Source organism: Nesoenas mayeri (genome assembly GCF_963082525.1).
Source record: "Nesoenas mayeri genome assembly, chromosome: 1".
Classification (NCBI taxonomy): domain Eukaryota; kingdom Metazoa; phylum Chordata; class Aves; order Columbiformes; family Columbidae; genus Nesoenas; species Nesoenas mayeri.
Genome location: NC_137541.1, coordinates 199,201,753 through 199,214,459, shown reverse-complemented (window position 1 = coordinate 199,214,459; position 12,707 = coordinate 199,201,753). Strand labels below are relative to the sequence as shown.

Here is a 12,707-nt window from a genome sequence, read left to right as displayed (position 1 = left end):
GTAGGACGTTTGTCTCTGAAATGTGGATGCTTGCAATGAAACCACTATCTTACTTCATCTCTCTGAAAATTTTTGGAATACTAACTATTTCTGACTGTGAAAAAAACAGGACAGAATCTGATGGCAAAGACATGGAAAGATAAGGCTTTCAAATCTACTTTATCCACTCACCCATAATTAGATGTTCTGAGAGAAAAATGCGTCAGGAAGCTTCATTTACCAAGACCCCTACCAAGTCATTGCAAAGTCAAGATACGCAAAACCTGAAATCATTATTGCAATGTTAAGTTTAAAATATTATGTGTATATACTGCATTTTTTTCTGTGTGTATATACACCTCATATCAATGTGTACATTTTAGAATAAAATGTTTAGGTTTAAAAAGTTGATGGTAGAATCTGAGGCAAGAATATTCATGAAAACCAACTTTATCCACAGGTGGCTCGTTTTTCTTCTTGCTCTGTAATCAGTAGAAGAGAAAAACTCCTTGAGGAGATCTCACATCTGAAGTTGGATTCTTCCTCTATATTGTTCTTCAGGGGAGTGCTTCTCCCTTTAAAGTTCTATGAGGACTCCATAGGGAGACTGGCTTTTCTGTGCTAAAAGCAGCCTTTGTGCATGTTCTCCTGGGTCATTTTTTGACTGCTTCAAGAAGCAGTTATTTCAGGTATGACATAAGCTGTGCAACACAGAAAATTAAAAAATAATGTTCACTTGAAAAAACTTTGAGAAAAATAGTTTATTCAGCCATATATAACTACTCTCAGCCTTGACTGGCATGTGATTTATAGGCATCCTCTTGTGGCCATAAATTAGGACCACCTGATGCAGCACCAGGGTTTTGCTAAGAAGCTGGATATTGCATTACACACTGTACATGGAGGTGTCCAACCTATGTAATTACTAGTCCGTAGTTAAAGCTTTGTAATCTTCGGAACCTGCTTTAACACCATCTGAATTTTAACTCTGCTTGAAATAACTGACATTGCTAGGGATATTTTTAGAAAATTAACACAAGCTTGCATATTGTTTGATGTTGTCTTTTTTTTTTGGTAAATGTGAGAGAGATTAAAACAAATTTCAATTCTATTTTTTGTTTTGTTTTCTAAGTATGTGAGTTACCTGTGTGGAGTTTTCCATACAAAACTGTAAAAATATTTGTCCTACTAAGGTCACATAGTTACAGGCATTGAAATTCACATTGTTAAATTGATGTAATATTTACATTTTTTAACTTTTAAGGTAGAAAATGAGGACTTGAGTACATGGCTAATGTATTATTACATGTTCACATTCTTTGGAGCATGTAAACCTGATACATAACTAAGTTGGGTTGGTTGTATTTGGTTGCTTGGTTGTATTTGATCTCTGCTGTTCTATTTGAAGTTGTATTGATTAGGAGCTGTTGATACAGGCCACAGACTGATAGAAGCATTTTTTTTTCTGACACATTGCATGTTAGGAACTTTTAGGAATTGGGGGAAGAATTTCAAATTAAATTATTTCTTTTTCTCTAGCAGAGCAATATATTTCTATACTAGAAATGCATTACTATGCATATATTAGCTATGAGATTTGTTGCCACCTTTGAATGAATTTGTTATTTTCTAGAAGTCTTATACCAACATGAAGCAAATTAGTATTGGTCAGCATTCAGTTTTGTGAGTCATTCAGTACTTTAGGGAAATGAATTTTATTTCCCATATGAAAGTGTGGTCATTCTGTATTGCATTTAAAAGTACTTGTAGAAGATTTGGAGCAAAAAGTATCTTTCCCAAATTTTATATAGTGAAATTTTATAGTGAAAGCATTTTACTATAAGTCAGATAAACTTGATTTAATTCCGAGTTGTCTCACTGTGAAAGTGCCTTGTTTGATATTGTTGCCGTCATCTTCTGGCAATGGGGAATCCTGTTAACTTCATTCTCTGTATGACCTACCTAGTCCTTAGCCCTACAAATAAAAACATAAGATCAAAAGATATTAACTGTTCTTACTGCAATTGAACATTATATATTGCCAGGTGAAGCTTAAAGCTTCAGGTCTTAAAATTTTTGTGTCTTTATTAAGCAGTGCATCAATGTTTGAGTTTAATTTCTGTTTATGTTCACTAGTCCTACCTAATAAACAAAGAGGAAGAATGATGCATGTACAGTCTGCATACCACCATCCTAAATCCAAGGATAGGAACTAATTAGAAAGCTCTCTCAAAAAATGTACATTAACTTAAGTTTAAGAAAATCTAGAAATGGCAATGTGCAGATATGTTTGCAAAATCTTTATTCTTTCCTTTCTAACATAGTGTAGTGATTATGGTTCTCATAAGGATGGTAGTTGATGTTGAATTTTTTTCTTCATTCTACTGATGATTGAAATGTTTAGTAAAAAATAAATGTTTAAAAAAATGCTAGTCAGTAATGTCTCCTAGTGTAGATGTGGGGTTTCTGTATGATGTGTGAAAACCACAGTTTAATCTCATTATTGGTACATTAATTCAATTTCACAGCTAATTTCTGAAGGCAGGGAGGGTTGGAAAGGTGGAAGATCATGAATCAAACAAGACAAATTAAGGTGTTTCACCTCAAAAGCTGTCAGAGCGTATTGAAATGTTGCAGTTATGCAAACAGAGAATGACCTCGTAAGTGGTAAAAGCTGGCTTAGAAAGGTTTTTTCAATTTTTTAATTGTTTCTTTTTCAAATACTTTTTACTAATTCAATGTGATTTGGGTGGTACTTCTTTTAATGGTACTTTTATCAATAATGCTGAATAGAGTTATACATACCAAAGTTAAAAAGATGATTCAGTTCTTTAGTTTAGAACAAGCTGTTTCTTTTTTACTAGATCTAATATAGCTCTCTCACTTGTCAAAGTAGTATTTCCCTGTTATGTCTGCCTGATACTTCTCTAGCATCTTAACTTGGTGTCATCTCAGTCTTTTTTTAAAACTGCATGTTTTTGTGGGGTTTCTTTAATGTTTGTTTGTTTGTTTGTTTTTTCAATCTGGAGAAACATTGGTGCTTGTGCCAGACAAGAGAAACAGTCACATTATTTGATTGACTGCCATGTATTAGCCATGCTGGGAGCTGGAAATGTGTAGCACTCAATAACTATTGGATCAGGAAAGTATAGCTTCTCTAAAGGTGTGACTAATCTCAATAATCTCTTAGGGATGAGATCTGTTTTACACACGACATGGATTTCTGAAGTTGCTGTTTACAGAAACCATTGCAGTCTTCAACATTTTTTGCCTATTCCAAGTGCCTGTGATTTCAACCTAGCGCAATAACTGAAAAGGAGAGGGATTATCGTCTTGGCAGGAAGAAAGTTACTCTACTAGGACCACATAGTGAAAATTTCAGATTATTTGAAGCAATCAGATTTCTATAGAAATGGTTGTGGGAGGATTAGATTCCTCATTGGGGGTGGGGGATGGGGGGGGTGGAAGGGTGGACTCTCTGCTGATTTGTAACCCTTAGCAAGGAAACTGTAATGTAATGAAAGGAAATGAATAAATGCATGAATAAGGCAAAAATTCTTTTTTCTCTTTAATTTTCAGTTTCCAAAGCTAGGCACAACCTGATGGAAATCAGTGGGGGTCTTTTCGTAGTAGAATGTTCTGCGTCTTGTAATACCAGCTACGTCTGCTGGGACTCTCTTTGGAACTTTGCTGCTGTTTTCTCCCTTCCCAAAGCCCAAGCCTGTCACTTGCGGAGCTCCTCGTTTTGCTGGGAGGTGAATTGCCACATCGGGGCTCTGGTCAGTAGAAGCTTTCAGCCTGGGAGGAGCTTGCAGCGTGTTCTGTTGATGTGGCTCAGCCACAGAGGCACAGGCCCTGTCTAGATGAAGTGCGTGACATCTTTTAATTAGCCCTGAGACACCCGATGTCCGCTCCTAGTTGCATATTTAACTGTGGGAGTAAATAAGATTGTGCTTCAGTCCAGCAAAGCCACTTGCCAGATGACTCCTCTCGGTGCCAGATGCTTCCCATGAGCGTGTTCTTACTCAGTGCTTGGAGCAGGATGTTCCATTTGCTTTGCAGCAGCATTGAGTGAGGCTGGTCATAGTTGTGTTTCAGTCATTTTAAGGCTGTCAAGAGGCCAAACTATGAAGGGTGATGTGGAGGGTGCTGTGGAGGCTGCCTAAACATGATAGCATTGAGCAAAGGGAAGAGCCATATTCAGCCCCATGTGGAGTTAGTTTGACTGGCAATGACTAACAGCAGGACTAGCAGTGACTGCCGGTATCAGTAGTAACTACTTCAGTAATACGAATATATCTTAATTGAGCTGTGACATATTTACTATATTGTTGCTGTATATAGCAATGACTCTAAAAGGCAGAGAAAAAGCTTACTTTTGTACATGAAAAGGAAAGAAAAGATGCAAACAGAATCACAGAATGTCAGGGATTGGAAAGGACGTCGAAAAATCATCCAGTCCAATCCCCCTGCCGGAGCAGGAATGCCCAGATGAGGTTACACAGGAAGGCGTCCAGGTGGGTTTTGAATGTCTCCAGAGTAGGAGACTCCACAACCTCCCTGGGCAGCCTGTTCCAGGCTCTGTTACCCTCACCGTGAAGAAGTTTCTTCTCATATTTAAGCAGAACCTCCTGTGTTCCAGTTTGTACCCATTACCCCTTGTGCTATCATTGGTTGTCACCGAGAAGAGCCTGGCTCCATCCTCGCGAAATTCACCCTTTACATATTTATAAACTTGAATGAGGTCACCCCTCAGTCTCCTCTTCTCCAAACAAAAGAGACCCAGCTCCCTCGGCCTTTCCTCATACGGGAGATGCTCCACTCCCTTAATCATCTTTGTTGCCCTGTGCTGGACTCTCTCCAGCAGTTCCCTGTCGTTCTTGAACTGAGGGGCCCAGAACTGGACACAATGTTCCAGATGCAGTCTCACCAGTCTGTATCAGTGACTTCAGGAAGCCTTTGTGGCTCCTGTATTTGCCATGTATGTGCTCTGTGAGCCCTCAAAGCTTCCAGCTGCTGCCTCCAGACATACGTACTCCAGTTCTGCCTGATTGCGGGCAAGCCATTTCAAGGGTTTGTTACCCCTGTTAATTTTAATCTACCTTCCTTGGGAGAGTGATTATCTTTTGAGTGCATGCACTTAGCCTTGTAGAAAGTGTTGAGTCTCAGATTGTTAGATGTAGCCCAAAAGTCTGTATATTTTGGGGAAATGTCCACATGGAGAATAACATAGTTTTGTAGTCTGTTCCAGTCAAACTGATGGAGTATGTTGAATGCAGTGAAAATACTGCTCCTCATCCTCAGTGCCCGATTTTTATTTTTAAATGTAGCCTGTTCTGATCATGGCATCGTCAAGTATGCCAAGTGTTGTCTTTGCTGTCTCGGACTTTGTTAGTTTAGGATGTCAGATTGAGTCTTGACTTCTCCTGAAACTCTGCCCTTCTGAGACAGATGTGGTGGTTCTGTGGTCTTTGGAATTGTAATGTTAGGTTTGGGAAGAGGGAAAATGTGTTTGTCTTTCAATGGGTTTATTCTATATGTTTATTATTACAGCCTTTTGGGAAGTTTTCATGCTCAACTGACAATGTAACTTACCAATTATTGTTACGGAAGAGTCACAAGAGCTGTATTCATTCACATTTGGCTTAGATACATGTTAGATTTGCCCAGAGCTCCAAACCTGCCCAAGCACAAATGTGGAATGTGATGAGTATGGCACAGACTGGACTGGTGACGAGAAAATAAAGCTATTCATACAGCAAAGCTCAAGTTTTGCTTGTAGTTAGTATAGCAGCATATTGTAATGTGTTTTATTATGCTTTATTTCTGATGTGTTGGCAGTTTTCAGTTTCTTCTGATTTTTCTACAGTAAAATCAATTTAGTTGCTTTTTCTGCCTATCCCTAAAAGGCATATGGTGAAGTCATGCTACCTTTTTTAAGTGAGTGGCACGATAGCACGTCTGGCATTTGTATTCTTCTGCATGTGTGTTTCCAACCCAAATGACCAGGGACCACTTCGAGTGGTCGCTGCTGGGAATCGTCTTTAGAGAGGGGTTCCCAGGACTGGATTTACGCTAAATAAACAGAGGCCACGAGGGGAAACTGTGATTCATTAGGAACCCTGGTTTAGGTTAAAGTGATAAAAATAACTGGAAGACATCTTAACTTATTTTAAAAACCAGAAAATTGAATTAACGCAATCTAGAGTACTTTTTAAATTGTCTACTTTTCTTGTAGAGTTCTCTGTCCTACGCTCCTCTGTTCAGTGTAAGTATGTCATCCAAAGAGATAGCCGAAGAGATTCGGCTGTCGAAGATTCAGATTCTGTAAACAGGGGCTTTTTTAGGCAGTGCTGTCAGTACTACTGTGTTTATCTTCTGTGTTCTGCCAAAACATGTTCCTGGAAGTTTTCATTTTGTATTCTGGTTTTAGGCAAGATGCAGGAAATGGAAGTAAATTACCAGAAAACCCTTCTATATGTTGCTACTAGATTGTTCATTACAATTGCTGTAGTTTTTAATGGAAATCATAGAATCACAGAATGTTCCATAATAGGCCAGAGAACACGTGTGTTGTATGTTTTGTGTAAAGAAGATGTAATTATTTGACTCTTACCCATTTGCTCTTACCAGAATGTTATAGACGTCACTTTTTCAGTCTTGCATGTTGGCAGAGTTGCAATGACTCCACTTTCTGCAAATACTCTGGATTAAAAAACTATGCTTTGTGTTTAACTTTGCAGATCCAGAATGCTAATGATGTGCTAATAGCACCGCTGGAGAAGTTTCGTAAAGAGCAAATAGGAGCAGCAAAAGTAAGTGGCTGTGGAAACAATTCTTTATCATTTCATGTTTATTTGAGTTTATCAGTGTGTTTTGAAGGCTGGACTGAAAACAGACATTTGTATTCAAACATACTTGATGCCACCCTTGTTAATGTATTGGTAAACTATACTGAGTTCTTTGCTTCAGAGAAGGAGATGATTTAGAAATGGAGTTTAAAGACTGATTATGTGCATGGAGTACAGCTCTTGCTACTGTTGCATGTTCTGACCTTCTGGAGTTCTGTTTGCCTTCTGATGTCTGCATTTACCTTACGTTGCACCTTGGGTCAACTCAGACCTGCAGCCATGGGTGCAGTGGCCCTCAAAGGGCTGTTGTACGAAGACCAAAATAAGTCAGCGTGCTTTAGGCAGGCCCTCTTTCTGTCTCTCCTTTCCCTCTCCACTTTACATGGCTGATGCACTGCAGTGACTCATATTGCCAGACTATTCATCTTCATATTGCCCAGAGATTCTCCCATGGGGGAAATGCTCCAGTTGGTGTTTTAAGCCAGTTCTCTGGTGTTAAGTGTTACATCTGTGTTAGAGAAACAGTGCAGGTTGTCTATACCAGGGTTTAGTAGTCAGCCTGGAAAATCAGCAATATTGAGGAAGAAGATTTTGGAGTGAGTTGTTAGTCTAGAACAGCTGTTTCCAGTCTGATCCTGGAATCTTAAGTGGTTATCAGCGGCTGCTTTGATCACAATCTCAGAGAGATGCATAAAGGCTGCGGTAGTCAATTAGAGGTATGGTTAATAACAGTTCTGTCTGTTGTCTTAAATATGCCAGTTCTGAAGCATTTTGCATCTTGTATTAGCACTCATAAAATTTTTCTGGGAAATTTTCCATTTGTAAGATTAAACGGGTATGAAAAATATCTCTTTGATGTTGTAGCTGAGGTTGCGCTTGTGCAGTACTCAAACAACCTCAGAAGAAGAACAGAGCGATTGGAGAGACCGAGGGCTTATACTTTTTGTACTGCTATTGTGATTATGTAGCAAACAGATGTCACTTCTGTATAGGAACTAAGTGAATTTTGAGAAGAATTTTTACTGTGAACTTAAGGTCAGTTTTCTCTGACATGGATGTTCTTTATCCTCTTACTTGAAATGTTTTTGTGTACAGCTGCATTCTTCTCTTGTCCCACCCCTATGGTGCTGTGAGATGCAGGGCTGGGAGTTTGTTTTCTGTGCTGCCCAGATCAGAATTTAATCCCAGCACAAAACTGGTTTTAGTTTTCAGCAGATATTAGTTGCATTTTTCAGTTCTTTGTGTTACCATTTCATTTAATCTACCTATATGGGATATCATTCTTCTTCGCATATACCTATACAGAATATGATTCTTCTTTGCAGAGAACCCTGTTTGAAAGTGTAACCTGCCATACTATTGAGTGTCCTGGTACCAGCAGAGAGATGATCTGCAGGTGGTTCACAAGGCACTCTGCAGAACTCCATAAAACACTCATGTCTCCTTTGAGAATGTATCACTCAGTAGACATCAACACATTTAATGTTCTAATTGAAGATACTCCTTTGTTTTCTGAATCAGCAAGTATTCAACTTTAAAGGCAGGGCACTATAGGACAGGTTGATTCCTCTCTATTCGGTATATCACAATGGCTGGTTTCTTTTCCATATCCCTTCCAGATAAAATATGGGCATCTGCCCATCTTACATAATTTGTGACATCAGTGATCACAGTATCACAGTATCACAGTATGTTTGGGATTGGAATGGACCTCAAAAGATAATCTAGTCCAATCCCCCTGCTGGAGCAGAAACGCCTAGGTGAGGTCACACAGGAACATGTCCAGGCGGGTTTTGAATGTCTCCAGAGAAGGAGACTCCACAACCCCCCTGGGCAGCCTTTTCCAGTGTTTGTCACCCTCACTGAGAAGAAGTTTTTTCTCAAATTTAAGTGGAACCTCTTGTGTTCCAGCTTGATCCCATTACCCCTTGTCCTATCATTGTTTACCACCAAGAAGAGCCTGGCTCCATCCTCATGGCACTCACCCTTTATATATTTATAAACATTAATAAGGTCACAAATCAGTTTGACTTGTAAGTGGTCACACAACAGTGTCCTGAATGAGTTCGGGAGAAGCCTTTTTCCAGTGTCTAATGCACTTCGTTGTGCAGTGCGATGTGTGTTTGGGGCAGTCCAGGGTACTGGCTTGACACATTGGTGACATATAGAGAGCTCTCCCAGCTCATTGTTTCATAAAACTTTAGATAAACTCATATTTTCTTGCACTACGCACAGAGTTCAGCTGTCAGCCTCAAAAATGAGAGACACAGACCACCTGCATAACCCAGATTGTGATATAAACATTCGCCTCTGAATTGATTTTTATCAGCAGAAGCAATTACAGTTGGCCTTTAACTAAATGTAATCATCATAAAGAAGTGAGAGATTAATTACATTTAATACTGTTTTTCTAGTAATTGCAAAATAGCAGTGTGTAATCTAGGAATAATGAGACCAGTACGAAATAGAGTAGAAATTTGGGCTTTCTGAAATTCATTGTTAGTGAAGTAGAGAATGTGGTCAGATTGCTTACCTCCACTGGTGTTCACTGACCTTGACCCTGGGGCATTTATGAACTCTTATAAATATGGAATGAGTTGATCTTGTTAGTTTTTCATCTGAAGTTGGTGAAGTTTTGCACAGAAATTTTGCTCTCTGAACTCCTCTGGGGCGATCTGAACTGATAGCCAAACAACAAAACATAAATGCTTTCTTGATACTTGGATTTCAACAGCAAGGTTCACAGGACACTGAGAATGTCACTTCTTACTTGAGGTCTTCTCTAAACATGTCAGCTGTATGAACCACATCACTGCATCAACTGTTATTTTTTGCTATGAAATATCAGGTTTGAGAGATTTTTTTCCCCAAATATTAATTTACAACAGTGTGGAGGATTATATTAAATCAAACCAAACTTGCTTCTGTTTCTCTGCCATCCCTGTCACCCTTAAAAATCTGAAAACATTTCTGTACTTCTGTTCCGCTCCAAAGAGAGCCTGAGGTGGTGCAGACTCCACGGCATAGATGATAGTTACGTCATATTATATATTTCTAGAGCTATGAATAATTTAAATCATAACATCTTATGGACCAGCATTTTAAGAGATTAGGTATGGAAACATGAGGCTCCTTGTGTATGCCTTTTGCATTGGCAATTTCAGCAACAGCCAGAGATGCAAGCATCTGGTCTTTGTGATCACCCTGGTTTTGTGACAGTGTGTTTTATAAGCAGTGGTGAGCTCTGGATTCTCTCTCTTCTAACCGAACTTTGAAATAATTAATTTTAGTACGCTATTAAGCTGCATTTCCAAATTTCTGGAGGAAAAATATTAGATAGTTGTGTTACCCATATACATAATAGGAAATGATGTTTGGTACTACAGTCAGGTTTTGGGGGCGGACGGGAAGATCATGAGAGCAAGCGCTTAAAAGTGTTTACTGGGTTTTTTCTTTCTTTCTAAAACACCAGATAAAATTCAGCTGGACATAAAACCAAGCAATCTTCCCCACTGCCCCACTACAAACACACAGGGAGTGGGGGAGAAGGAGGAAATGTTATTAATTAATGACAGTTTTCACTGTGATAATCACCATTTTGTTTGAATACTAAGTATCTTAGCAAGATTTTTATTACCATGATGAGCTATCTAGGACTATCCTATTGTTGTGTTTAATACAGAGAATGGGAATATTTTATTTTTTTCTTTAAGACTATATCAAGTTTAGGCAAAAAGTATAATCACAGAAATCAAAGAGAATATGGAGGATAAAATATGTCCTGTTGATGTTACAAAGCTATATTTCAAATACAAGGGCAGCATAAACCCAGAGTGCAAAGTTCAAGTGGTTTTGGATTGTAACAAGAATAACATTAAAGAGCAATTCTTCACATACACTTCAAAAACCTGAAGGACCTCAACAAATTTGAGAAACATTCCCCATAAAACATTAGTGTTTGTAATCAAAGTAGCAATACACAATTCTGCATCACTTGCTCTTTGGGATTTATGCTACTCGCTCTTCTGTTTTTATTGCACATATTTCAGTTCTTCCTTTTCTGTACACACTCAGTTTAAATAAAGCTGAGTTCTCTCCCGAGACTACACAAACCCAGCTTTGCATTGGATAGCCTGTTGATTTACTCCATCTGAGCTTAAAAAAATGACCTCTGCAATTATTGTAGAAACGCGAGCAAAAGCCGGGTGAGGTAACTGGGAAAGGATTTCAGGCACGAAGAGTTTTGCCTTATTTGGTAAATGTGGTTTGCAAGTCCCCAGCTGGTGACTTTGGTGAGATCATTGTGTGATATGTTATGTACAATAAGGCCAAACTTTCATGTTTCTTTTTTATCCATTTGGTACAGTATTTAGCAATATTCGTTCCAATGTTCATTGACCTTTAGTGCAACTTAGATCAAAGACAACAGAAGCAATTTTAAGACTTAAAAGGGGAGTTTTGTTTCCTTCTTGCGATTCCATCTGTTTGTTTCATAAAATTATTTATTTTGGCCAGGAGGATTATTTTTTATTATTACCTACTTTCATTCATTCATTTGAAGCTGTGAATTCCATTCTGTTTGGGAGGCAAATCCATGTGAACTGCTGGGATTAATTTTCCTGCACCCGTGTTCACATCTATAGGCACATGATGTATGTAGGCGTGCAGGGGCTGGCACGCTCTCTCTGTGTTTTATTTGGATTGTCCAGAAGTCAAGGGGCATAAAACAAACAGAAAAACACCCATTTTTTTTAAAGTCTGTCAGAGAGCTGTCAAAGCAGAGTTTTAGATAGGTATCTACGATCAGTTAGAGATGCCAGAATGCCTATTTTGTGAACTAGTTTCCTTGGTATCTAATCAAATTATAGCACTTGTTCTTGAGAAAAATGAATGACTTTGCTCTAGTAGGTATGGTGGAAGGTGTTTCATTATAAGCCGCATGTGTTGCTCAAGGTTTGGTCCTTGCGTCCACTAGTTTGGGATATTTTAATATCAGCCTGAACCTTAGAGAGGAGGGAGGGGGCTGGGGAAGCAGCAGAAATAGAGCCAGGCCAGGATAATTGAGGGCCAAATGGTTTGAGTTAAAATGCAACATAGTTTCCCAAAAACAATTACTACCAGAGTTACCTGAGACCTTATTTTTTGTAACTTACTCTGTAGGCAGGAAAATGCAGTGGATTTCAGCATTTCAGCAAGGCCTTTAAAGCACTCTGCATGAGATCTTATAATTTAGTTTAGATGGAGATTATTATAAGTAACCAAATCTGTGTAAGGAACTGGCTAATGGGGAAAGGGTGATGGGTTTTTGTTTATGGGAGGTATTGCCTGGTTTGAGAGAAGTTACTGATTAGAAGATCCCAAGAGGTAATTTGAGATTAGTCTCAAATTTATTTTCAATAGTGATCAGGTAAAAACAGCTTGGGGTTGCCATAGGCTGGGGTATTGCCAAGGCAGAGGAGGAGGAGGGCTGGAGGATTAGGAAGAGGAGAAATGACTGAGCAGGAGGAATTGAGGCTGCTTGACCGTCACTGTTATGTTTAGATTCAATGATCCTGAGGGTCTTCCAGCCAAAACAATTCCATGTTTCTATGGCTGCACACCAAAAATTTACTTTACTGATAAAAAGATCAAGTGACAATCTGTTTAGATACTATTGTCTTTAAGGATCTATCCCTGATAGAAAGGGAAGTACACGTTTTCTTTAGGTTTTCTTTTACTCATATGAATTGTTGGGGTTTGGGTTAAGCTTGTGATCTGTGAAAGAGCTGTAAATTGCATTTGTAAATACGTTTAATTCCAATGTGAGTCCTAGATCACTTTTATCTGAGGGATAATGCAGAATATTTTGTCTAATCTGATATCTTACTTAAACGAGTA

At 38.7% G+C, this 12,707-nt stretch overlaps 1 protein-coding gene across 1 annotated transcript in view; it reads left to right on the top strand.

The window, feature by feature from the left end:
- ARHGAP42 (Rho GTPase activating protein 42) overlaps positions 1-12,707 on the top strand; it is a gene marked incomplete at both ends in the record, with an annotated part of 159,616 nt that overhangs the window by 79,966 nt on the left and 66,943 nt on the right. Inside the window, one exon of the mRNA XM_080363854.1 lies at positions 6,723-6,794. Within this exon, the coding sequence (XP_080219980.1) occupies positions 6,723-6,794 (72 nt within the window). The remainder of the gene's footprint in view (positions 1-6,722; positions 6,795-12,707) is intronic.